This window comes from Lepidochelys kempii, chromosome 1, assembly GCF_965140265.1.
Source record: "Lepidochelys kempii isolate rLepKem1 chromosome 1, rLepKem1.hap2, whole genome shotgun sequence".
NCBI lineage: Eukaryota > Metazoa > Chordata > Testudines > Cheloniidae > Lepidochelys > Lepidochelys kempii.
The window spans coordinates 7,229,362-7,256,366 of record NC_133256.1 but is presented as its reverse complement, the minus strand read 5'-3'; the positions used below and the strand labels follow the sequence as shown (position 1 = coordinate 7,256,366).

Below are 27,005 nucleotides of genomic sequence, written 5' to 3'. Positions count from 1 at the left end.
TGTTTTGAATCCGATTACCCTGTAAGGTACTTACCATCCTGATTTTACAGAGGTGATTCTTTTACTTTTTCTTCAATTAAAATTCTTCTTTTAAGAACCTGATTGCTTTTTCTTTGTTCTTAAGATCCAAGGGTTTGGGTCTGTGTACACCTATGCAAATTGGTGAGGATTTTTATCAAGCCTTCCCCAGGAAAGGGGGTGTAGGACTTGGGGGGATTTTGGGGGGGAGAGATGTTTCCAAGTGGGCTCTTTCCCTGTTATATTTGTTAGATGCTTGGTGGTGGCAGCAATAAAGTCCAGGGACAAAAAGAAAAATAAATAGTTTGTACCTTGGGAAAGTTTTAACCTAAGCTAGTAAGAATAAACTTAGGGGTTTTTTCATGCAGGTCCCCACATCTGTACCCTAGAGTTCAGAGTGGGGAAGGAACCTTGACAGACCCCTTAAACAAAAATTCCCTTTCCCCTTCAGAGGTACTAGGATTATCCAATCATGCTCTCTCTGTTTTCCTGGAGGATTTCTTAGATGACTCAAACATGGTTTCTAAGAATTAAACTGAAGGGGTGGAGACACTGAATCCTTAAACAAGAGGATTTCTCTCCTAAGTATTCAACAAATCCAAACCAATTTGAATAAACTATGTTCAGCTAGCTATTGGTGAGTGGGAAGTACTTTGCTCAAGGTTTTTGTTCGGAACACACAATGAGCATCACTAAATTGAAGAGCTCTGAGCTATAAGAAGGCAATAAAGAGATTGCATGAAAATGGTGAACTCTTCTCTGTATGCAGCTATCCTTGTAATTTAACAAGTTTAACCCATGCTAGGAAAAAAAATGTTGTTTGATTCAGAAAGACCATCAGCCTCACCTGAATATATGATGCTTTGCCTAGCTAGCAAAAGCCTGTTAAACTTGTTTGAGACTTAGTAAAGGGAAAAGGAATTAGAGTGTATAATAAGTATTTTCTACAGTGCAGACAGATCTTGGGTAGCAAGATGATTCACTCAAAGGTGCTCACAGCAAGATTTAAAGGTGATTATGGCCTTTTTTGCTTCTATAGGATGTTTAGAGAAGAACTGAAGAAAAACAAAAATCTCATTTGCCGGGTTTCCCCCCCCCGCCCCTTTTATGTTAAAAAAGAAAAATTCAGATCCTGTCTAGGTCGGAAGACCATGGCCAGGTCTCCATTCTATTATTGGTATTACTGTAGCACCTAGCAGCCCCTGTCATAGACTAGTACCCCATTGTGCTAGATGTTCTACAAACAGAACAGAGAGAGAGAGAGTTCCTACAGCAAAGAGCTTAAAACTGCCATTCTCAGGGGGTCTCCAACTGCTGCAGCTCCACCTGTGGAAGAGTAAGTATAGCCCACCCACCAGCCTTTTAGGTCCTGCATCATCGAAGCAGGGATTCTCAAACTTCATTACACCGCAACCCCCTTCTGACAACAAAAATTACTACATGACCCCAGGAGGGGGGATTGAAGCCTGAGCCCACTCCAGCTCTGTCGACCTAAGGGTGCCAAAGCCCAAGACCAAGGGCTTCAGCCCCAGGCAGGGGGGTCCATAACCTGAGCCCTGGGCTTCGGCATCTGAATCTATAGCACCACAATTAAGTCAGATTTTAAAAAGTACTTCTTAAAAAGACTATATTCGCAGGATTCATCCTACACATTTCTCTTAGGAAAATCACAGCCAAATCCTTGGGACAAGCAATTCATCCTTTACATCTATATTTTATGCAGTGGACTGATAGTATATGCAGCAAATATGGTGGTGACTGGAGAAGAGTTTTCAAATATCCCTGAGGTATTTGCTTAATACAAAGTCTTCCCTTAGAGCTAGAAACCACGCTTGATCGCTGTCTTAATTAATGGGGATAATTTTCACTCAACTCCTCTGTTCAATAGTTATATGGTTTTATTACTATTCCTTAAAGTTACCCTGTCACAGCTTATGGAACAGTTCAACTTTATAACAATGAAGATTTTAAGATATAAAGGAACCTCTAACCTCAGAGCAAAAACAGCAGAGGCTCCAAGTATTGGTACTGCAAAAAAGACCAAGACATCTGTTTCCTATAATCCAACAATAGTACTGTCCAGACAGCTAGAGAAAATATAAGAAGAAGTCCTGAAACATGTTGATCAATCTCTTTATACTATTAGGCTTAAAATCTCTAGATTTTAGAATTTGCATCCGATGAAGTGCATCCGATGAAGTGAGCTGTAGCTCACGAAAGCTCATGCTCAAATAAATTGGTTAGCCTCTAAGGTGCCACAAGTACTCCTTTTCTTTTATCAATTCATTGTGTATGCCTTGGAAAGACAATGGACTGAGCTGACTTGGCTGGGGTTTGAACTCAGAGGGAATTGAGGAATTTCAAACCTGATGCTTACACTACAAAACCATCCCTAGTTAGACAAAGTATTTGCAAGACAAGGGCAGCCAATGAGACAAATTCTTGCTTGCATAAGGGACAGTGGTTATTCACATACACATTGTTCATATATTCCTTTCCAGAAGCTGATGCCTATTTGTGCTGATCTGTTTGGCCCTCTCAGTACATTTCTAAGGCACTGCTACCCAAATGTCTTAGAGTCAGAAGGATGAACAGGGTTTTCAGTTATAAGGGTCAATCTGCAATTGATTTTCTTTCATGTTTTCACATGCAGGAAAAGTCTCATATCTCCTGAGTTCCACTCTGCTGCTGGTAAAAAAAACAATTAAACAGCTTGTGGGAATGTCAGAGGCTAGCTTACTCTGATTAATTTGCCTTCAGTGGTAGAACTGCTCTAGCAAGGGGATGATTTTGCTTCTATCCAGGTCAAAGTTGTGGAGCTTATGATTTCAGAGCTCCATATATAGCGATCAACCGGATGCCATGAGCAAAGGGAGTAGAAGCGGGTGCATTTGATCTGCACAATCCTTAAGAGATGATTCCAGCATACACAGAGTACAGTGGGTCTTATTCTTGCCTTATTAGATAAGGTTGAGATGGCACAGTTGCTTGTAACTCAAATACTCAGCCCAGAAGTTTATTTTGCATGAAGAGCCCATTGCTGAAGTTATCCCGATGTAAAAAGAAAGCCTTAGAAATATAGTTCAGATGCTTCTCATGCTGGAATAACTAGCTTTAAGAGGCCAAACCTGATGCATACAAGGAGTCATTCAAATCCCTCATCTTGCCTTCAAGGCACTGCATAGCTGCGTCCTCTACCAACATCTCTACTCCCTCTCCCTCTCCCCCATTTACTCTCTTTTCCTACGCCTCTCCTAACTATCCTCTCTCAAGTCTTCTCCCATGGGACTGCCACACCCTTGTGATAACATCCCACTCCTAAGGCCTCTCCATTTCAAATCCTTCCCTTAGACATGTTGTACCCTCAGGTCTTCCAGCGATGCTCCCTTCAAGATATGCTGTCCTTGATAATAAACACTAGCTTATTAGGTGCCTGCAACGTTGTCTGTCCAATGAAAACTTTGAGGGAATTTGTCATTTCACATGCTTTTACAGCACCTAGCACACTGATAACTCTCAAATGAGTGAGAGCTTGACTGAAAAAAAGCTATCACTGAGTGAAAGGCACAAGGCTTATTAATACACAAATGGATACATGGAATTATGACAAATGACAACAGAGACAGAGCAGTAAACATGGATCATTTAGGCCTAACTGATCATTTTAATTAGATCTACCAGTCTGAGACATCTCTAGGCCATGCTACATCATTCATACTCCTTATCAAGCCATTTCTACATATTGCATCTGAGAGCATGGCTGCCTCTCTTCTCGGCTTCAAGGAGCATCACGACTGCAGGCTAAGTCCCTGCTAAGCTGCGCAGCAGGCTATCAATGGCTGCGCAAGTGCGCAGCAGGGAGAGGCGCCTCTTCCCCAGCTCTGGAGCTGCTGCAGCCAGGGAGAGGCACTCTCTCCGAGCCCTGGGCTGCTGCGGTGAGAGAGGGCTGGAGGGAGTCCCCTCTCCCTGCTGCAGTCGCGGGGTAGCCTGCATCCCAAACCCCTCATCCCCAGCCCCACCCCAGGGCGCTCACCCCCATGCATCCCAACCCCCTGCCCTAGCCCTGAGCCCCCTTCTGCATCCCAAACCCCTCATCCCCGGCCCCACCCCAGAGCCTGCACCCCCCCCCACACCAAACTTCTGCTCAAGCCTTGAACCCCCGTCCCACTCCAAACCCCTTGAACCCACCCCGCCACACATCACCTCCATACTGGTGTACATAACAAAATTCATTCCACACACAGAAGTAAAAAAAATCAGGGGGAACATTGGCTACAGGATGCACAAATTTTGCTGCTGCTGCTATTACCGGTGCAGAAAACCTTTAGTCCCACTCTGGTCACAATTCAATTGGAAACCAAGGAAGTACTATGACACCTCCCAATATCACACCCTACACGCTACAAAAATTCTTCAATGCTAAAGAAAAAATTGGTCCAAGGCAGGGGATTGACCCCATGCAAGCACGAATAACTGTTACCATGATCCTCTGTGACCCTGCTCATGCAGGGCCTGTAGCACAGTTAGCTATACTCATCGTGCTGATATGTAGTTATCATGTAAATATACTATGTTTTAAGGCAAGAAGTAGTTGTATTGAGTGCTAAAGCTTGCAGTAATGTGAGATGCCAAGCAGGACGAAAGGCTTTGATCTGCCTCACAAGCTGAAAAAAGGCAATAGGGTAGGAAGAGTAAGAGGTTGGCTGCAAAAAGCCTAGATAGGAAGATAATGTCTGAGCAGCTGACCCTTTGATAGCACTGTATTATGATTGTGGATGCAATGATGGGTACTCCTGAGGCTATATTCTCTCTTCTAGAAGGAAGTGGAAGCATACCTGCTTTCTCATCTCCAGCTAATGCACATCAAAGAGTTTGATCTTAACATAGCTTCTTCACCTGTCAGCCAGCTCCCATGATTTACAAAGCAGGGATCTAGAAGATGGGAATCCCCAAGTTCTAATGTTAGCACAGTACAATCTGGTGCCAATCCTCTAACCTTGCTATGCTCAATTTCTCTATCTACAACATGGGAATAATAACTACCTGATTGTGTAGACCTGTGCAGCATAGTGCCTATACCTTCAAAGTACTGTATGAGAGTACAGAAAATTGTTGCCAGCAATTAATATTGCCAGCTCTGTAAATCTACCCATACTTTCCAAGTACACCAGTTACTGTCACATACATGAGTCCCACACAGATGTGCATGACCAGCCAAGCTATTTTGGTAACAGACCTCAGAAACAGTGAATCATGTAACTGATAAAAACACTGTACATGATGACAGGTTTCAGAGTAGCAGCCGTGTTAGTCTGTATTCACAAAAAGAAAGAGAGTACTTGTGGCACCTTAGAGACTAACCAATGTATTTGAGCATAAGCTTTCGTGACCTACAGCTCACTTCATCGGATGCATTCAGTGAATGTGTCCGAAGAAGTGAGCTGTAGCCCCCCACAGCTTATGCTCAAATACACTGGTTAGTCTCTAAGGTGCCACACGTCCTCCTTTTCTTTTTACTGTACATGATGTTACACAGATCAAGCCATCGTTTCTAATGCCTCTCTTCACCGAGCCAGGTTTTAACGGTCTGAGTCTTGGGACAGCAAAGCACTGCTACTCTAACAGCACCTGCCAGTACATGCTGAGGCCTTGAAACCATTTGAGAGCCATATCCTAGTTGCTCCCCCACTGAGACCCCCGAACCTCCCTCCCCAGGTCCCAGAGACCCTGGTCTGAGCTGCTCACCTGCTTCCCCCAGTACCCCCAACCCCTACAGCCTGGCATTCAAGGGGTCAGTCACACTTTGACTGCCTGGCTCCTCCCTCACAGAGCCCTGAGCTCCCTCCACCCCCATGCCTGGCACAGAGCCCTGCGATGCGCCCCCCGAGAAACCCAGACCCACGTCCCACCCTGCCCCCCCCAGCCCCCTCCCCCTCTCAGTCCCCTCCCCCCATCACCTCCCTCACAGCCCCCTCCCCACCATATCCCCTCAGTTCCACCCCACTCCACAGCCCCTCCCATCGCCCCAACTCCCCCCCCCCACCCGCTGCTCGCCCCTCACAGCCCTGGGGTGCCCCGTCCTCAGCGCCCCACACACCTCAGACCCCTCCGCCCCCCAGCAGCCGGGGGCGCCCCCGGCCGCAGCACGAGGAGCCTCCCCAAGCTGCGCGCGCCCCGCCGCCTCAGGCCGCCCTCACCTCCTCCACGTCCCGCTCGACGGGGCCGCCGATCTCCACCTCCAGCACGGCCGCCATCTTCCCCTGCCTGCCCACTCGCCGGCCAGCTACTTCCCCCCGGCCCGCCAATCACCGGCCACGCCGGCCTAACGTCCGCCAATCAGCGAGCAAGACGATCCGCCTCTAGCCAATCAGAGAATGGAGGGGCGGGACGGCTTCCGGACGGCTGGAGAGCTGTCACAGAGTGAGGGGGTCATCCGACATTTACAACCACCAGAAAGAAACGCAAAATCCTTTAAAAAAATGGTACATTGCCAGGACGCCTCCCGAATCAGAGAACACAGTGATTCTCTGATGTCGGGCTGTAAAGATAAAGCGTTCTCTCCACTAACTTCAATTTACATTTTTTTCTGGGGTGCTACACTTGGGAGACTCTCCCTACTCTTGTCCCGCCTCGCAGTCTGCGCCCTGGACGTGACGAGGCGCTCCGGAAAGACTACAAATCCCGGCATGCCCCGTGCGCCGCCTGACCTTTAACTCTTCCCGCGGTCTCCCCCCCCCCGAGAGAGGGAAAAAGCATAATAATTATGGGCGCATAACTATAATTAGCAGAATCATCGTGGGGCGAGAGAGAAATAAATAAAATATTTACAAATAGCCCTGGCGGGGCCCGAGCGCGGCTCCCAGCGGGGGGGGGGTCAAAGGTCAGGTGGGTTTTGGCGGGAGATAGCGGCTTCCTCAGTCCTACCCTCCTGCCTGAGGAGCTGCGGCTGTTATTGGGCAAAGCGGGGCGGGGACTTGGTGGGTACAGGCCGGGGGGGGAGTGATGGTGTTTGCGGGCCGCTGCCGGCCCTTGGTGTGTGTGTCCCTGGCTCGGGGCGGGGGGGTGCTTGGGCGGTTGGGGGGGGGCTGTTGGGTGAGAGTAGTTGGGGGAGTTGGGCTGGGTTGTGGGGGTAGTGAGGGGGTTGGGGGGCTGTGGGGTGGGGGGCTGTTGGGTGAGAGTAGTTGGGGGAGTTGGGTTGGGTTGTGGGGAGTTGGGTTGGTGGGATGAGGGGGTTGTGGGGTGGAGGGTTGTGGGGGTAGTGAGGGGGTTGGGGGGGCTGTGGGGTGGGGGGCTGTTGGGTGAGAGTAGTTGGGGGAGTTGGGTTGGGTTGTGGGGAGTTGGGTTGGTGGGATGAGGGGGTTGTGGGGTGGAGGGTTATGGGGCTGTTGGGTGAGAGTAGTTGTGGGGAGTTGGGCTGGGTTGTGGGGAGTTGGGTTGTGGGGGTGGTGAGGGGTTGTGGGGGGGTGAGGGGGTTGGGGGGGCTGTGGGGTGGGGGGCTGTTGGGTGAGAGTAGTTGGGCTGGGTTGTGGGGAGTTGGGTTGGGAGGGTTGTGGGATGGGGGGGCTGTTGGGTGAGAGTAGTTGGGGTAGTTGGGCTGGGTTGTGGGGAGTTGGGTTGGTGGGATGAGGGGGTTGTGGGGTGGAGGGTTATGGGGCTGTTGGGTGAGAGTAGTTGGGGGAGTTGGGCTGGGTTGTGGGGAGTTGGGTTGTGGGGGTGGTGAGGGGTTGTGGGGGGGTGGGGGGGCTGTGGGGTGGGGGGCTGTTGGGTGAGAGTAGTTGGGGGAGTTGGGTTGGGTTGTGGGGAGTTGGGTTGGTGGGATGAGGGGGTTGTGGGGTGGAGGGTTATGGGGCTGTTGGGTGAGAGTAGTTGGGGGAGTTGGGCTGGGTTGTGGGGAGTTGGGTTGTGGGGGTGGTGAGGGGTTGTGGGGGGGTGAGGGGGTTGGGGGGCTGTGGGGTGGGGGGCTGTTGGGTGAGAGTAGTTGGGCTGGGTTGTGGGGAGTTGGGTTGGGAGGGTTGTGGGGTGGGGGGGCTGTTGGGTGAGAGTAGTTGGGGTAGTTGGGCTGGGTTGTGGGGAGTTGGGTTGGTGGGATGAGGGGGTTGTGGGGTGGAGGGTTATGGGGCTGTTGGGTGAGAGTAGTTGGGGGAGTTGGGCTGGGTTGTGGGGAGTTGGGTTGTGGGGGTGGTGAGGGGTTGTGGGGGGGTGAGGGGGTTGGGGGGCTGTGGGGTGGGGGGCTGTTGGGTGAGAGTAGTTGGGCTGGGTTGTGGGGAGTTGGGTTGGGAGGGTTGTGGGATGGGGGGGCTGTTGGGTGAGAGTAGTTGGGGTAGTTGGGCTGGGTTGTGGGGAGTTGGGTTGGTGGGATGAGGGGGTTGTGGGGTGGAGGGTTATGGGGCTGTTGGGTGAGAGTAGTTGGGGGAGTTGGGCTGGGTTGTGGGGGTAGTGAGGGGGTTGGGGGGGCTGTGGGGTGGGGGGCTGTTGGGTGAGAGTAGTTGGGGGAGTTGGGTTGGGTTGTGGGGAGTTGGGTTGGTGGGATGAGGGGGTTGTGGGGTGGAGGGTTATGGGGCTGTTGGGTGAGAGTAGTTGGGGGAGTTGGGCTGGGTTGTGGGGAGTTGGGTTGTGGGGGTGGTGAGGGGTTGTGGGGGGGTGAGGGGGTTGGGGGGCTGTGGGGTGGGGGGCTGTTGGGTGAGAGTAGTTGGGCTGGGTTGTGGGGAGTTGGGTTGGGAGGGTTGTGGGATGGGGGGGCTGTTGGGTGAGAGTAGTTGGGGTAGTTGGGCTGGGTTGTGGGGAGTTGGGTTGGTGGGATGAGGGGGTTGTGGGGTGGAGGGTTATGGGGCTGTTGGGTGAGAGTAGTTGGGGGAGTTGGGCTGGGTTGTGGGGGTAGTGAGGGGGTTGGGGGGGCTGTGGGGTGGGGGGCTGTTGGGTGAGAGTAGTTGGAGTTGGGTTGGGTTGTGGGGAGTTGGGTTGGTGGGATGAGGGGGTTGTGGGGTGGAGGGTTATGGGGCTGTTGGGTGAGAGTAGTTGTGGGGAGTTGGGCTGGGTTGTGGGGAGTTGGGTTGTGGGGGTGGTGAGGGGTTGTGAGGGGGTTGGGGGGGCTGTGGGGTGGGGGGCTGTTGGGTGAGAGTAGTTGGGCTGGGTTGTGGGGAGTTGGGTTGGGAGGGTTGTGGGGGATTGTGGTGGGGTGGGGGGTTGGGGGGGTTGTGGGGTGGGGGGGCTGTTCGTTGAGGGTAGTTGGGCTGGGTTGTGGGGAGTTGGGTTGGGAGGGTTGTGGGGGATTGTGGTGGGGTGGGGGGTTGTGGGGTGGGGGGGCTGTTGGTTGAGAGTAGTTGGGGTAGTTGGGCTGGGTTGTGGGGAGTTGGGTTGGGAGGGTTGTTGGGGGGGTTGCTGGGTGAGGGGGGTGGGGGGTTGGGTGTGTGTTTGCTGCTGTCTCTGGCTGCCTGGCCCTGGCCCTGCAATGTGCCAATCCTACCCCTGCCCCACACACACTGGTATGGGAGGGTTGTTGGTCTGGGGGGGCACTGATAGCAGCAAGCTGGCAGGGCCAGGCTGGAGCAGCAGCTGTCTGTGATTGGCTGCTGGTTCTGCACTGGTTGCTTGTGGGGTTTGGTTTTGGTTTTCATTTATTTTTTCACCATCAGTGCTGGTTGACATCACCACAACCAGCGACTGGCACTTCACTCTCGCTGGCCTGGCTGGCTCCGCCGCGGATCACCGCACCGCTGCTAGGCTTGAAGAAGAAAAGAAGACGAGTCCCGCTGAGCGCACCCCTCAGTAAGTGCCCGTGGCTCGGCTGAACTTATGATTAAAAGCTCAGCTGTGATTGGTCTTTCTGTTGGTGTATCTTGGTGGTGTTGCACTTCCTGCACCAGCTGGGGAAAGGCTGTTGGGGTGTGTGTGTGAGGGGCAGGGGAATGGCTGGGCGGGGGTCGTTGGGTGTCAAACTCTGGTGTGGCCAGGGATCGGGGATTGACGGGGCCAGGGTGGGCCTGGGGGCTCTGGGGGTGGGATTGGAATGGCACCGTGCCACTATTGTTGGTCAGTGACTCTTGGGGCGTTTCTGGAGGTGTGGTGCACCATGGGGCGGGGGGCTTTTGAGTGGCCGGTGGTATTATGGCTGCGCCAGCGGTTCGCCGGTGGAGCTGTGGATGGGTGTGTGTGTGTACAACCTTTTCATAAAAAGGTTCAGCTGTGGTGGTCTTTCTTTCTTGGTGGTGTTGGTGCATTTCTGATGGTGGTGCACAGTGCACTGGTGGGGGGGAGGCCTTTTATGGTCTGTGAGGGGTGGGGGACACAGGCTGTGGGGGTTTGGGTGGGGGAGGGGACTGTGGGGTGGCAGGCACACAGCTGTTGCGGGGGTACTGCAGCACCAGCTCGGGGCAAGGAGGACAGTCGGTGGGGGGATTGGGGAATGATGCTTGTTGCTTGGTCACTGGGGGCTAGAGCAGGCACAGCTGTCTCAGGGGCTTGTCGCGTGGGGGAAGAAGGGGCACAGCTGAGAGTCTGTGTGTGTGTGTGTGGGGGGGGAATGCGGGGTGGCCATGGCACAGACCTCGTGCTGTGTGTGGGAGCACAGTGCTGTTGCCTGCTCCATGCTCGGGATGGTGTAGGCGTAGAGCAACTTTGGGGGCTGTGGTGGGCCCCTGCGGTCCATCTGCCATTTTTAATTACAACACTTAATAGTAACATCATAAGGTAAGTGACAGTTTGCAGCAGTGGTGTTCAACAAGGGGTACGCCTGGGGTTACGCTGAGGTCTTCCAGGGGGTACATCAGCTCATGTACAAATTTGCCTAGTTTTACAACAGGGGGTACATAAAAAGCACTAGTGAAGTCAGTATAAAGTACAGTTATTTCATACATACAATGAATGAAATGACTTGTTTATACTACTCTATATACTATACTGAACCGTGGGGTGCTGTAGCACGCAGGGAAATAGTTCACACACAGAGGCCTCCCCCAGATCCCCCTGCGGGGAGCGGGGGGGCAGATGCTGCTGTATGCAACAAGTCCTCCCCCCCACCCCCCGAGGTCCTCACAGAGTCCTTGTAATGTGGATGGTTTTTAGGTGTTGGTGGGGGCCAAAATCGTGGACATTCTTGGCCTGGTCCACCCACTTGACACATCAATTCCTATCATGTTCCAGGATAGCCTGTCTTGTCCGCAATTTTGAGGCTCATCCAATGCTAGAGGAAAGAGCGCAGTGTGGATCAGCAGCAGCCAAACACAAGAAAATGGGCTAAGTATGGAAAGAAATACAGAAAGGAATGGGGGAAAAAGGAATAGAATTTAAAGTCTGGCTGAAGCCCCTAACTGGCGATAACGCACAAGCTTTTTGCAGATATTGCAAAGCCCTAATTCGTGCACATCATGCAGACCTTGTGCAACATTCATTTCCAACTGAGAAACATAAATCAAATACAAAACCATTTTCTGTGATGCACCTGACAAATATTGATTTCACTGTCTCAAGACCTTCAGTCTCGACGATGCACCAAGCAGAGCTAAAACTGGCCTGCTACATTGCCTCCACCAGTGGTCAGTTCTGTGGATCACCTCAGTATGCTTGCTGGGTCAGCTTTTGAAAAAGATACCCGCCTCCATCGCACAAAATGCAGGGCATTAATCAACCAAGTTATGGCTCCCTGCATGTTCTACAATCTCATCAAAGACATTGGTGAATCCCAGGATTCACGGATGATAGATAAGAGCACAGACATTGTTGCAGCAAAGCAGCTTTGCACTGTAGTGCGGTACTTCAGTCCCTCCTTAGGCAAGATTGTCTCCATATTTTTGGGACTAGTCAGTTTGGAAGGCAAAATAGCTGAAGCTATTGCCACAGCACTGCTTCAGTTTCTTGTCAGTGTTGGTCTGGATTTCAGCAGGTGTATTGGGATCGACGGCTGTAGCGTCATGGTCGGACATAAAAATTCCATGTACACGCATCTGCTCAAGAAGAATGACAGGCTCAGTCTCATCAAATGCGTATGTCACTCCATCCAGCTGTGTGCCATAGAAATGCTGCCACGCAGTCTCGAGTTTTTAGTCTCCCATTCCTACAGCTGGTTCTCTCGCAGCCCCCAGAGACAGTGTGCATATGCACAGCTATTCCAGGTGATGAATCTTGGTAACACACCACTGAAGCTTGTTCAGCTGTCAGTGACGAGATGGCTCTTCATGTACGGCTGTTTTGTGTGCATACTGGATCAGAGGTATGCGTTGAAGCTACGCTTCCAACTGAGCAAAGCTAAGCTGTGTTGCTATGAAGCAGAAGTTCTGTACAACATGTACTGCGACCCTGTGAATAAACTGTATTTACAGTTTCTAACACCGATTCTGCAGGAATTCTCCGGAATCAACAAACTGTTCCAGCTGGAATCTGGTGGTAATGCCTTCAAGATGCTGGACACCCTCCTCTCTTTCTTTTGGGGTCTTTTAGCTAGAATATTGTTTCCAAAGAGCATCCCTGTATCGGACACTAAATTCCTGGAAGTCAATTTGCAGCCAGCCACTTGCCACTGTGCGCTGTTAATTTCGGCGCAATGTTCACTATTGTTCTAGGAGGTGCAAAGCTGTTCAAGATGGTATAAAGAGTTGTTAAGCCGCTCCCCTGGAGATAGATACGTCGCGGGAATACAGTGCACGCCACAGTGTGTTCTCAGGACTCTCCAGGAAGCATCTGTCGGGCTGGCCAGAGGGGCGGTGCCGCTGAGGGCTGACTGTCGGGCTGGCCAGAGGGGCGGTGCCGCTGAGGGCCAGCCCCTGTGTTGTTGTTGTTACTGTTCTGGGTCTTGTTGGCACCTCCACGGGCTCCGGCCCGCTTGTCCTCCTGCAGTTTCTTCAGGTAGACTGGGTGGGTGCTCTCGGTGACTGGCCCCGGTGAGAAGCTGAAGCTTTTGAGCTCCAAGAACAGCTCCTCATCAGTAAGCTGTGTGGCTGCCGCCATGTTCCTCTGCCCTGCCACTGTGGTGTTTCCTACACACCCCAGCTAACAAAAAAACCAGGCATTGTCATCTGCGTATCATGAAGAATCCAGGATTCAAGTCCAGTCAGCAAAAGCAAGCAGCCTGGAGCGATAGGGATACAGTGATGCGGAGGGGTGGTGTGGCGGAGGTTGCAGAAAAGCAAGAGCAATCTCGTTGCCAATCTCTTAAAGGGTTGTGAGGTTTTCTCTGTAAATCCTTCAAATGCACTCAGAATGTTTTATTTTATACATATATAGTTTCCTCAAGTGTTATTGAAGAAACCCCCTCGGCATATTTAACCTGTCCCTGTTTGCCGCAGTCTCTATCTGGCAGAATGGTTACAAGGTACCTTTTTGTTGTGTGCATTTTAATGCTGAAAATAAATTATGGTATTTTTATAAAAACATCCCATTTTGAAGTGTGTGGCTTGTTTAACCAAAGTGGGATTGCCTTGTTTTGGGCTGGCTTGTGGGTGTTAAGTGTCACCGAGCGGAAATGGATTGCGCTTGTCTTGAAAAGGGATTGAGCTGTTTTGGGGCTTGTTTTGAAAGCCGGGTTGCTTATTTATCTCGTGAGAGTTGGAGGGCATCCGGGGACGTGGGGTTGGGGATCATCTACGTGGGAGGGCTTTTGGGGATAAGGGTTGTATGTGAAAGCAAAGGAGGGTTTGTGTCCGTTCCAGGTTACCATGGAAAAGAGATGCTGTAATTTTATACCTGACTTTTTTTTTTTTTTCCTGAAGAAGTAACAGTTGAGATTTTTTTTGTTAATATTACATTGAATTGGTTCCCACAACCCATAGCAGTAGCATTTGCTCTGGGAAATAGATTAAAATTGACTTCTTTAACTATTTTCAATGGCTTTTTAACTGATGCTTAAATCTGTGGATGGATTAATTTCTCATGTAAACATTAGTGGAAGAGTCTAGATGTCGTTTTTTTCCTTGTTGAAGTTTCACTTGTTGCTTTGTTTAGACACCACTTAAAGTGAATACTTATTCTGATTTTCACAGGCCAGTCCTGCTAGCTTTTAGGATATTAAAATATCCTGATACAACTCCAGGCCAGTGCAGTATCCTTACATGGGGACTTTGTGTAATGAGGCTGCATGAAAACATGATGATTAATTTTATTTAGCAAAACAAATGTTTAAAGCATAGCTCAAAGTGCTCTATAACAGTCAAATGTTCTAAAAAATCAGCAGTTCAAAGAAAGATCAATTTCCTCCCGAAATTATTCACAGAATTTGCTGTGTGATCAACTTGGGGTAACCTGAAATGAACCCGTAGAGAGACTGGATTTGGCGGAAACAAAAGGGTACGGAGGAAGTGAGTGAAGCCTAAGGAAAGATGTAAAATTACATATTATTTCTACAGCATCAAAGGTGTACCTGGTGCTTTGCAGATCAATACAAGACAACAAAATTCCTGTCCTCCTTCAGACCTAAGTCTTCCATGGAACCTACTAGCCATCTAGCTGGAGATAAATTGAGGGGCAGTCAGGTATAGGTTTAATTAAAAGTATACATACATGAAAATGTTACATGCTTTGGTCCCAGTCCTCCCATCTGCCATCACAGTAATATTCCATGGAGTTTATCAGGTGGTTTAGTTGGACCAATTTCACCTAAGATGGGAACTTAAACTGATTTCAATTTGAGTGGATTTATTTTTGGTTTAGTTTAAGCTGCTTGGAAATCAGTTTAAGTTAAATTGAAATAAGAATGTCCATATGGAGGTTTGTACTGAATTGATTAATACAGTCATCCTGAAATTCACACCTTAAGTTAAACTGGGGCATCTTTCCCATATACACAAGGCCTCTGATCTGGTAGAAAGGAGGGCGCAGGGGATTCAAACAGGCATCTGACTGTGCGTTGTTGAGGCTTGGTCTGGATAGCACAGGGTGTAATATGCAATATCCAGCTTCTTCAGTGAAAGCAGAGGGAGGATCATAAATGTTCAGTGAAATTCAAATCCGCTTTTATTGCTGGCTGCGAAAATACAGCACTTGGCAAACCTGCCTATTAGGATATAGATATTTAGGCCTGTCTGTAAAGACCTATACTCTAAGAATTTAGGTGTATTCTTATCACTTGGCTAGTTATAGAGGTACAAAAGAAAGAATCAAAATCACTGTCTGCTGGTGTAAGGGCCTTCTCTTACTGTGACAGTTTGTGGCCCTGTGCTTAGGCTAAGGCCTTTGGCTAAGCAGCAGAGGCAGCCATAAGCTGGGAAGCGAACAGTCACATCCTCACATTCCAAACTAGGCACATTGAAATAAGTCACATTGAAATCATTTTTTAGGGCAACAAAAATGATTAGGGGTCTGGAACACATGACTTATGAGGAGAGGCTGAGGGAACTGGGATTGTTTAGTCTGCAGAAGAGAAGAATGAGGGGGGATTTGATAGCTGCTTTCAACTACCTGAGAGGTGGTTCCAGAGAGGATGGTTCTAGACTATTTTAGTGGTAGATGAGGACAGGACAAGGAGTAATGGTCTCAAGTTGCAGTGGGGGAGGTTTAGGTTGGATATTAGGAAAAACTTTTTCACTAGGAGGGTGGTGAAACACTGGAATGCGTTACCTAGGGAGGTGGTAGAATGTCCTTCCTTAGAAGTTTTTAAGGTCAGGCTTGACAAAGCCCTGGCTGGGATGATTTAATTGGGGATTGGTCCTGCTTTGAGCAGGGGGTTGGACTAGATGACCTCCTGAGGTCCCTTCCAACCCTGATATTCTATGATTCTAAGGTGCTATTGGGCTGTTAGGCATTATCAGGACAGGATTGTATTCCCATCAACTCCAGAGAAAGGGAAGTGCCTAGAAAATGTAAAAGGAAACTTAGTTTGATAGCATCCTGTCTGGCAAGAACTCACTTATCAATAGCTGGGATGTGAAATCGTCACTTCTGTATTGTTTTGTCATTATAGTTCCCACTTGGCTATTGTTTGTCTGTATAATCTCTGTCTGGTTCTGTGATTGTTCCTGTCTGCTGTATAATTAATTTTGCTGGGTGTAAACTAATTAAAGTGGTGGGATATAATTGGTTAAATAATCATGTTACAATATGTTAGGATGGGTTAGTTAAATTTCAGGAAAATGATTGGTTAAGGTATAGCTAAGCAGAACTCAAGTTTTACTATATAATCTGTAGTCAATGAGGAAGTGAGTGGGTGTGGGTGGGATGGGGTGGGGGTGGGCATGCGGGTGAGGGAGATGGGAATGGGAGTAAGGAAGTTGGAATAATGTTTGGCTAAGGGCAGGAATGGGAACAGGGACACAGGTGTAAGGCTCTGTGGTGTCAAAGCTGGGAAGGAGGATACTAAGGAAGGAAACTGGAATCATGCTTGCTGGAAGTTCACCCCAATAAACATCAAATTGTTTGCACCTTTGGACTTCGGGTATTGTTGCTCTCTGTTCATGCGAGAAGGACCAGGGAAGTAAGTGGGTGAAGGAATAAGCCCCCTAACACTTCCCAAAGCGAGACCAAGTGGAAATGGCTCCAAACTCTGTAAAGAATCAGATTCTGTCTGTGTTTCTGCCAGACGCTGACAGACCAGATGGAGTGAGTGTGTGTTTCTGGGAAACCCAGAGGAAGCTTCGAGCAGGCAGCTGGGGGTGTTCTGAAGAATCAGAAATGGCTCCAGTTAAAATCAACCATGTGGTGTCCTTCACCTCTCAGGTAATAATAATGCTTTTCATCTTCAACTGCAGGTCTTTAATTGGACGTGAGAGGGTGCTACATTTTGCTGCAGAACTCTGCATGCCCTAGGACTGTGAGATCCTTGAGTGAAATGCCTTATAGAAATTGGGGGTCTGATCCTCTGTTGGTATAAACTGATATAGATCCAGACTTCCCCACTTTACACCAGCTGAGGATCTGACCTGGAAAGTGTTGTGAATTGGATACAGTATTCTTCCTGCCGTAAACTGTTGTATAATGTTTCTGTGTGCTGATAAACATCTACCACACTTCACCCCAGAAATGGCTGCACTTCAGCAGTAGGTAAGGTCTGATCCGTTTGTAAAATCTGTAATCTGCTTTGAGATCATTACTAGAGAACAGTAACTCTTGCTGACTCTTTCCCCCGCTCCCCTTCTATCCCAATCCCTCTACTAAGCACCCTGCTTCTGCTTTCTCCCCTCCCCACTGGTCTGGTGCAGGACCCCAGGTATCCAGTGGAGAATCTGCTGCATGATGATGGCATTCACCCGTGGCTGAGCTGCCCCCGGGATCGGAGCAGGCAGCTGAAAGTGGAGCTGCAGCTGGAACGGGCTAGTCCTATCGGCTACATAGACATAGGTATGAGAGAGGGAGAAACAGAGACCCCAACCCCTTGTGGGCAGTCTAACCTGCAAATCTCTCTGGGGTCTCCTGCAATGCCACCGTGCTTGTCTCTACGCTTGAAGGGCTTGTCCTCCTTGTTAATTCATAGAATATCAGGGTTGGAAGGGACCTCAGGAGGTCATCTAGTCCAACCCCCTGCTCAAAGCAGGACCAATCCCTAATTTTGCCCCAGATCCCTAAATGGCCCCCTCAAGGACTGAACTCACAACCCTGGGTTTAGCAGGCCAATGCTCAAACCACTGAGCTATCCCTTCCGAGGAGTCCAGAGGTTTCTAGCTAGTTCCCCATACTGCAATGGTAACATGGTGCACTTGTCTCTTGTCACAGTGGTCCTTGTTTTACTGATGGAGAAACTGAGGCACAGTGAGGGGAGGTGACTTACCCAGGTGAGACAGGGGCAGGGCAGGGCAGTTGCTTGACTGCTAGTCCCCTTTATAACTAGCCAGCCACAAGGAGAAAGTCTCTCCCTGTTAGCAAAATGTTCACCCCATATCTCGTGCCAGTGGGTGAATTGTGGTCAGTCTCTGTCATGTGCTGGGATACTGGTCCCTGGGGTGCAGATTAGAACAACATCCCTCCTCAAAGCCGCCATTGCTGCTGGCGCCTGATGGGCCTCTTGTGGGTGCTCCCAGCAGTGAGTGAACAGGCCACGGAGACCGAACAGCCCCACTCCCTTCCCATTGACAGCTCTTTGGGGTTCCAGTATCAGTGCCCAGGTCTGGCTGATCAGTTTCACTGCAGCTCAGAGCTGAGGGAGGTTCAGCTGCTCCAGGCCTGACCTTTGCCCCTCCACGCGCAGGGAACTGCGGCTGTGCTTTTCTCCAGGTGGACGTGGGGCGCTCCTCCTGGCCGCTGGACCAGCCCTATGTTACCCTGGTGCCCAGCACTACACTGATGACGCCGGCTGACTCAAAGCTGGACAGGAACCGCTCCGGGGTCCGGATGTTTAAAGAGGGTAAAGAGGGCCCAGCTCACATGAGTGGCTGTGGGTCACTGGCTGGGTATCATTGATTAGGGCTCATGGGTGGTGGTGCATCGTGCCTGCCCTTCTATGCCTTGTTATGGCAAGTAATCACATTTCATGATGGGAGTTCATCCCATCTCCAGGGCTGCCCTCTCTCCAGGTATTCATACGGGCCCCGCATGATAGGATCTGGGTACCTGAACTGGTCATCCCTGTTCCTGTATGTGTACAATTGCCCTGGGGCGTTCTTTTTTTCTTCCTCTGAATCAACAAGTATTGGCCACTGAGACAGGATTAGGTGGGCCATTGGCTGGAGCTACTGGGGAAGTAGCCTGGATGGTCCTGATGCGTTGATTTGGTTTGTCATGCGGGGGCGGGGGGGGGGGGTTGTCTCAGGGAGTTTCCAGGATGGATTCGATGTGGTGGTAAGCTAGGGTCCCTGTGGTTGGATCTGGCACTGTGGGGATTGGTGGTCCCAGCGGTTAGAGCTAGTGCAGTGGGGTGGTGGAGTACCAGTTGGGACAGTCCCAGTGGTTGGATCTGTGGAGCTGGGGCCCCATGATTGGATATGAGGTGGCAGGGCCATGTTCCTGGGTTGACTGCAAGGCCCTTAGAAGGTGGCAGCATCTCGCTCCAGGAGTGAAGCAGCCCATCTGCTCCTGTTCTGTCCGCAGGGGATTTCCTGGCGGCGGCGCTGGGCGAGAAGTGGGATCGCGTGAGGATCACCTGCAGCCAGCCCTTCAACAAGCAGGCCCAGTTTGGCCTCTCCTTCATCCACATCCGCACCCCGTTGGACCCCAATCACAGCCAGGCGGCTCCGGCTCCACTCTCGCCCCAGGTCCGTGCCTGCGAGCAATCCCCCTGCTCCTTGCACATGATGGGTGGGGGGGTCTGGGCTGGAAGGAGGAGGTCTCTGGTTGCTGCTGTGGCTGGTGCTCTCGCCCCCTGGCTACAGTGGGGATAGGCCAGTGGCCTGCTCAGCCCACCCTGGGTGCTGCGAGGCCTATGCACTTGAGTGTGCCAGGTTCAGAGGGGGAGGAGACCTGTCAGCTCCTCTAGCTGCCCGACGGGGACCAGTGCAGGATTGTTCCTGTGTTATGTGCTCTAGTGCACTGGCCATGGGGTGGGCTGGATGGGACTTGAGGGTCTCTTCCCTCTCTACTGCTACTAGTTCTCTGCGCACGCTGGCTCTGGAGGTGCTGGGGGATATCTCCCATGAAAGCAGGGCTCTGAGCTGTGTTTCCCTCTCCCCCAGATGGGTCACGAGCCCGCAGCCAGCCCCTGGCTTGCCAGCCCCGCCTTTTGCAGGACTTTTTTCCCGGAGGTGCAGCCGTAAGTACCCTCGGGGGAGCAATCGCCTTTCAGAGGGAGGGGCTGTGCCTTGGAGCTATGGGGCTGGGCCAAAGGCAATGGCATGGGCGGCTTCCCCTCCCTCCTGGGGTTGTCTTGGTGCCAGTGACACTCACATGGAAGCTGCTCCTATGGGTCCCAGCTGGGGGCTTGCCAACCCCATTCCAGTGGCTCAGGCTGGGAGGAGCCCCTGGTCCTAGTGATTGCGTCCCCTCCCAGAAACCCTCTCCTCTTCTGGCACAGCCTCTCTCAGTGCGTTGCCCCCATCGACTGGGCTGGATGGCCAGGCTGCTGCTGGGGGCTGCTCCAGAAAGCTGTTCTCCGCCAGCTGGATCTAGCCCTGTGCTGTGGCCTGAGCCGGACGGGAGCTGAGGTGGCGCTGGGAGCAAGCCCCTCAGGATGCCCTCCAGGCCAAAGCCGTCATGGATGGCAGCCCCTTCCAGCTGGTGTCTCCCACCCCTCCCCATGAACGAGCCCCTGCTGCTACCATTGTATCCTAGCCCAGGGTGACTGCAGGATAGACTGTCTGACTCGCATGTCCAGCTGTGGGGTGAGTGGGGCTCTGGACCAAAGTCCCGATCACTCCCTGAGCTGATGCTGGAAGGGATTTGGTACTGGCCTTGGGGAAGATACCTTCCAGGGTTGGGAGCAGGGAGTGTCTGTCCCGTTCAGGGGCGTTCCCTGGCCAATCGGCAGGAATCACTGGGTCTCTGGCTCTCTGCGCCCAGGAGCAAGGGGGAGGAGGAGGAACTGAAGAGCCGACTGCAGCTGCTGGAGCCCAGCTGCGGCCCTCACCCACGCAGCCCAGCCTGTCTCAGCCGGACAGCCAGGATGGTGCTGTCGGCGGCCCAGTCGCGCAGCCGCACTCTCCATCTGGGCCCCAGCGCCACCTCTTTGGCCGCTGAGAGACAGGCGAGCAGCCAGGGGCAGCAGGGTGAAGATCCAGCCGTGAGCCCTACAGCAGCAGGTGAGTGGGAGCCCGTCGCAGCCGTGTGGGGACTCGAGTGGGATCTCACAAGCTCCTTCTCTGCCCAGCTGAGCTGGGGATGCTGCAGCCTGGGCGGGCCCTCTGCAAAGCCGTCCCGCCCCCTCGGGTGGGATCAGCAGCTGCTCTTCTGGCATGCGCTCCTGTAATGATCCAGAGAGCGATGGGCATCTGGGACGACCTGGCATGGCACCCTCTGCCCAGCTGGCGAAAGGCACCCACAGGGCCCCCCGGCTGGAAGTGCTGCCTACAGACCACGGATCCCGGGCTGCTGGAACGTGCCCAGGCAGCTGATGGGGAATGTCCACCTCCGCCCTGGGTAAGGCCTGCTCTGTCAGTCCTCAGCCAACAGGGGGTCACACCGTTGCTGGGCGGATGAGAGGAGACCGAGGTAGATGAGCATTTTTGGGTCCCATCCAGGTTGTCCCTCTCCATATCCAGGGCAGGACTGGCCCTACGCTCTCTGGCAGAGACCCCAACTGGCCCATCTCTTCCTTAGAGGCAGGCGCCAAAGGCTGTGAAACCGTTCTGAGCTCTGGGCTGGTGACAGCCCTCACAGATGGGCTTTCCACTGGGAGACTGTCCCACAGGAGGCGATCTCGCTGTCAGCAGCTTCTGTTTCATTTCCTCCCATTGCTCTCGTTCCAGCCCCCTCCCGCTCTAGCCAGCTCCCCTCTCTCTTTGGGGTCTCGACCCTCTGAGCGCAGAGCTGGCTTCCCCCAAGGTAGCTGAGCACCATCAGCCCTTGGTCCCCTGGTGCAGACTCCATGGGCTGGGCTTACCTGGTGTCCATCTCGGCCAGTGAATCATGTCCTTCCCCGATGTATTCATGGCTCAGCATCGCCATTCAAAACTGCTTCTTGTTGATTCTGGAGCATGTGAAGCTCCCGGTCTCCAGTCCCACCAAACTGCTTGTCAGTGGCACATCTGCATGTGTTGGTGGCAGCTTGGCTTGACTGTGTGGCCTGGTGGGCAGAAACCTGGGCTGGGACTCGGGAGACCTGGGTTCTAGTCTCAGAACTGCCACTGGGCTGCTGGGTGACCATGGGCAAGTCATTTCCCCTCCCGCTGCCTCACTTTCCCCATCTGTGAAATGGGGACAGTGATCCCAACCTACTTTGTAAAGCTTTATCCAGGAGCTAGGTACAATGCTGATGCTGGTTATTCTCCAGGCCCCATGCAGGATGTCCATGACGCTCCACCCCTGAGGAGGGTCCGGGTGAAGCCAAGCAGGAGACGAAGATCACAAGGTGCCACAGGGAGGTAACGGATCATCCCTGTTGTGTTCCCCTTAACCCTTCAAATGTCCCGATTTCCCATTTGGAGCCCAGCTGGCAGCTCCTTTTCTGAGCCAGTGTCCCAGCCCACGCAGTGCCTTCCTGGGGCTCTCCTCTGGGTCTCAATCACAGCCAGTGGGTGCGTAGGATGGGATAGCCGGAATGAGGGGATCCTGGTCCTTCCAGCCACCACCTCTGGTGTGTCTCAACAGGCAGGGCAGCTTCTCTGAGCCTGGGCGGTACTTTAACCTTTGGGGTGCGAGGGCAAAGGACACTGCAGACTGGAAAAACAAGTGCTCCTGAAATCTCTCTCTGCAGGTCAATGCCCAGGCCTGGCACCCAGGGAGGAAGAGCCAGGGGCTGGGGAGGAAGGCCCAACAAGCTGGATGATCGTGGAGAGGCAGACGGGGAGATGGGTGTATGCCCCATCTGTGCGGGTGAGTGTTCTGGAGTGCGGTCTACAACAAGTGCCTTGGAGCATGTGTCGTCCTGCCTAAATCACTCTCTTCGGAAAGGCCTTTGGGTCCGTCACACACACACTGGATCTGTGAGGCTCATGTGATCCACCCCTGAGATGCAGCTGGCTCTCAGGTTGAGCGTGGCAGGCCCCTCCCTTAACTCAGCTGGTTGTAAAAAAGGCGTGATGTGATCCCTGCCCATCTGGTGGGTTTGCAATCAGTGGGGTGTTCAGCTTGGCATCTCGCTTGATTCCGTCTCCAGAGCAGGACTTGAAGAAGAAGGTGAGCATAGACTTCAAGGTGAGAGCAGACCATTGTATCTGTCTAGTTTGATCTGGAAACTGTCCAAAGACCCTCACCCCATGAGTCTGGCATCCAGCCCAGTAACTTGGTGTTGAATTAGAGCAGTGTACTCAGACCGCAATGGTTCAGGAGCCAAATTAGCAACCAACATTACCCAAAAGAGCTACAGTAGTGTGAATTCAGCTTTTCCTTTGCTACAGTACTATAGAGTGAGATTTAAAACAGCGTGACGGGGAAATATTTAGTTTTTATATCTATATATTATTCTCAGAGCAAAATGACTAACCAAGTATTATTTTAACAACTACAATTGGTTAATAACCTAGTAAAAGCATCCTGATGGGTTAATAACTTAGATGGGTTAATAACTCAATCACACAGTGTTTTAATATCGTGTACTGCACAGATCCGCAAGGGACACATTAAAGAGTCAGTTGCAGCTAGCGAGCCTCCATGCAAGTATCTCTGAACTAGTGTATCTTTAGGGTCTGTTTACACTGCAAGGGGAGGTGTGACCGTAGCATGGGTAGGCAGACCCGTGCCATCTTTAATCCAATTTACGTGAGTAAAAATAGCAGTGAAGATCCAGCAGCACGGGCTAGCAACTGGGGACGTACTCTCGTTGCTAGCCCACGCTGCCATGTCTTCACTACTGTTATTACGCGGGCTAGCTGGATGAAAGGTAGTACGGCGTTCCTACCCGTACTACAATTACACGTTTGTTTGCAGTGTAGATGTGCCATTAGAGAGGCAGCCAGTCTGGATTGTAACCCATCTGACCACCATGGGGTGTCTCAAAGGCAGAGTCTCACACAGCATCCTTAAAACATCAGTAATAGCTCAGTTCCAGAGTTCCAGTCCCATCCCCTTTTACTGCCATGAGGGATTTCCTTGCACTCTCCCTCTCTCTCCGGTCTTAGTCACAGCCTTGCTTCCTTTATTCATGACTTTGCAGGGAGATGTGGACTAGAAAGATGACCTCCTGAGGTCCCTTCTAGCCTTGCGTTTCTATGATTCAAACTTGGTTACCTAAAAGGTATCCACTTAAACCCATACTTGGGTGCCCCAGTGGCTTGATTTTCAGAGCAGCCAAGCGCCCAGCAGTTCATCTGGCTTCAGCCACACCTGCTTAAGGAGACCCAAAGGGGCGCAGGGAGGTGAGGTTGGTTTCACTGCCCATGGTTTTGTTTGCGGAAGTTGTCGAACGCACAAAACCAGGGTTTGAGCTTGGAGACAGGCTGCAACTACACTCCACCAACCTGATTCTCCCCCAGCACTTTCAATTGGCTATGGGAACCTTCACTGCTGTTCAACAGCTGTCGTGTGCCACCCCAGAGGTGGCTGCATTTCAATGGCAGGTGAATGCATACAGTGGCCTAGGCTCCTTCAGAATGAAAGCTCTGCTCTAGGAATTATTTTGGGACGGTTCTCTGGCCTGTGTTATACAGGAGGTCAGACCAGGTGATCCCAGTGGTCCCGTCTGGCCTTGGAATTTTATGATAAGCACTATATACATGTTGATTGTTGTAAAGTAATAAACTGCACTCTGCAGGCTACTGCCCTCTCCTGGATGGAATCAGAACTGCCTAGTTATGCAGTAGGCCCTACACAGGGAATAGTTGACGAAGATCGAGTGACAAGGGCTGGGGTTCCAAGTTCTAACCTTGCTCTCAGCGTGAAAACCCAGGTGGCCAGTGCATGCAGTACGTTGGCAGCCAGGAAGTCCAGGTGGCCCTGGGTTAGCTCTGCTGTCATCTCTCCTCGCTGCAGGCTGCTTCAGCACAGATCTCCTTCCCGTTCACGCCTCTGCCTGTGGGGAAGATGGCTCCCTTCCAGACACGGCCTGGCCATCCCCACCACGGGAAGATCCCCGGCGCGAGGAGCTCCCTGAGGCTTGGGTGCCGTGCCCCATCTGCGAGTTCCGGTTCAGCATGGCGGAGGTGGAGAGGCATGCCAGCACCTGTGGGGAGCAGGCAGGAGCCCTGGAGAACCCCCATTCCTGGCTGTGGGTGGAATAGGGCTGGCAGGGCCAGGTTGGGTCGTAGAGGCACAACACTGGCACATGCCACCCTATCCTCCCCATCAGCTCCATTTGAGGTATCTCTGTGTCTGAACCTCGGGGTTACTCTGCTCAGCTGGGTTGGAGCCTCCTTTGGACTGAAGGGCCATAGCCGTCATGGTGACCCTGGGACACAGGCCACATTTCATGGGCGTCCTGGAATGCTTTCAGCCCTGCGGCAACTCCCTTGACTTCAGAAGGGTCACACTGGGGATGGACTATGAGCTGTACAGCACAGAACAAAACGACGGTCCTGCCCCAAACCGCTTACGACCTAAGCGTACAACAAGAGACAACAGACGGAGACAGACTGAAGTGGGAGCACAAGGAAACAAAGACTGTATCAGCCAGCACGGCAGGTGTGGGTCTCAGCACATCAGTAGCCTGACTACTGTCAAGTTTTTTTGTCAGCCTCACAGCAAAAGAGAGTTGAGGGGGGGATTTGAAGGACAATGATGACTCAACCAGAGCCAGACAGATGCACACATTCACATACACCTGTGATGCAGGGAAGGACTGTTAGTAGTGTTGGTGGAGCTGTGTAGGTCCCAAATTAGAGAGACAAGATGCGGGAGGAGATATCTTTTATAGGACCAATGTCTGGTTGGTCAGAGAGACCAGCTTTCGAGCCACGTAGAGCTCTTCTTCAGATCTGGGAAAGGCACTTGGACTGTCACAGCTAAATACAAGGTGGGACAGGTTGCTAAGCATAAGGCATTAACATATGTTGCAAGAGACCACTCCAGGTGAAGTGGGCAGCTAACTCCTCTGCAGTCACATGCCAAAGGAGGCTTAGTGGCTTATGGATTGTTGTAATGAGCCATAAATCCAGTGTCTATATCAAATCTGTAATTTTTGGTGTCTAGCAAAGTTAAGAACAGCCAGACTGGGTCAGACCAATGGTCCATCTAGCCCAGAATCCTGTTTTCCGACAGAGGCCAATGCCAGGTGCCCCAGAGGGAATGAACAGAACAGGGAATCATCAAGTGATCCATTCCCTGTTGCCCATTCCCAGCTTCTGGCAAACAGAGGCTAGGGACACCATCCCTGCCTATCCTGGCTATTAGGCATCAATGGACCTATCCTCCATGAATTTATCCAGTTTTTTTTTAACCGCTGTTAGTCTTGGCCTTCACAGCATCCTCTGGCAAAGACTTCCACAGGTTGACTGTGCGTTGTGTGAAGAAATACTTCCTTTTGTTTTAAACCTGCTGTGTATTAATTTCATTTGGTGACCCCTGGTTCTTGTTTCATGTGAAGGGGTAAATAATACTTCCTTATCTACTTTCTCTGCACCAGTCATGATTTTATAGACCGCAATCATATCCCCCCTTAGTCGTCTATTTTCCAAGCTGAAAAGTCCCAGTTTTATTAATCTGTCCTCATATGGAAGCCGTTCCATGCCCCTAATAATTTTTGTTGTCCTTTTTTGAACCTTTTCCAATTCCAATATATCTTTTTTGAGATGGAGCGACCACATCTGCATGCACTATTCAAGATGTTAGGTATTTAAGCTCCCAGGCTTGTCTTTGGAAGGTGTTGTGCAGGTTTCCTTGGAGGATGGGAATTGAGAGGTCAGGTACGGAGTGAATGTTTTATGAAAAGTGTCTCCTTTCCCCCACGTAGTTGTTATGGGGGGTGAGCTCAGGTGGCTAGCCTGAAGCATCCATGCTGCTATTTGTCGTGTGCTGGATCTGGCGAAGCTAGAGCGCATCTGTCTACCTGGTTGGGAGACTCACTCCCAGCTGCCATGTTAGATGTACCCTTAGATACCAAGGTGACAGGTAGGAACAGAAAGAGGGACCTCACTTAGAGGGAGGACAGCCTTGTAGTTAAGGCGCTGGCCTAGGGGCCAGGTGCTCTGGGTTCTAGTCCCAGTGCTGCTGTCGTGCGTCTATCACGTCATCTCTGTGTGCCTCAATTACCATCTGTAAAATGGAGAAGACAATAAAGCTCTTCAGGGCAGGGCATGCCCGTTAGCATGTGCAGTGCCTATCATTGTGGGATCCTGATTTCAGTGGAGGCCTGTAAGTGCTACTTCAGTACATGTAATAATGACTCCCATTCCCTGCATTTAACTCGTAGGATGCACTGCAGTGTGGGTCTGTCAAGGTTCCTCCCCCACTCTGAATTCTAGGGTACAGATGTGGGGACCTGAATGAGAACCTCCTAAACTTACTTTTACCAGCTTAAGTTAAAACTTCCCCAAGGTACAAATTAATTTTATCCTTTGCCCTTGGAATTTCCACTGCCACCACCAAACTTTAACTGGGTTTACTGGGAAACG

At 51.4% G+C, this 27,005-nt stretch overlaps 2 protein-coding genes across 5 annotated transcripts in view; one reads left to right on the top strand and one right to left on the bottom strand.

Annotated features, from left to right (window-relative positions):
* The window catches only part of RNF121 (ring finger protein 121), a 50,910-nt gene extending 44,604 nt beyond the window's left edge, over nucleotides 1-6,306 (bottom strand). For 3 of the 4 annotated variants that reach the window (XM_073333332.1, XM_073333359.1, XM_073333368.1), the window contains exon 1: nucleotides 6,216-6,306. In XM_073333332.1, the coding sequence (XP_073189433.1) occupies nucleotides 6,216-6,272 (57 nt within the window). In that variant the 5' untranslated portion in view covers nucleotides 6,273-6,306. Of the gene's footprint in view, nucleotides 1-4,853; nucleotides 4,951-6,215 lie in introns of all 4 variants that reach the window. The other variant, XM_073333342.1, reaches the window with a different exon arrangement.
* A 682-nt stretch (nucleotides 6,307-6,988) lies between these two features.
* XNDC1N (XRCC1 N-terminal domain containing 1, N-terminal like) lies at nucleotides 6,989-27,005 on the top strand. The gene is made up of 11 exons (XM_073333287.1): nucleotides 6,989-7,050; nucleotides 9,651-9,783; nucleotides 16,520-16,656; nucleotides 17,139-17,277; nucleotides 18,122-18,277; nucleotides 18,961-19,124; nucleotides 19,542-19,618; nucleotides 20,365-20,603; nucleotides 21,794-21,884; nucleotides 22,217-22,335; nucleotides 24,430-27,005. Exons 1-11 carry the CDS (start codon nucleotides 7,021-7,023, stop codon nucleotides 24,675-24,677), a joined length of 1,533 nt encoding a protein of 510 aa, XP_073189388.1. The 5' UTR covers nucleotides 6,989-7,020; the 3' UTR covers nucleotides 24,678-27,005.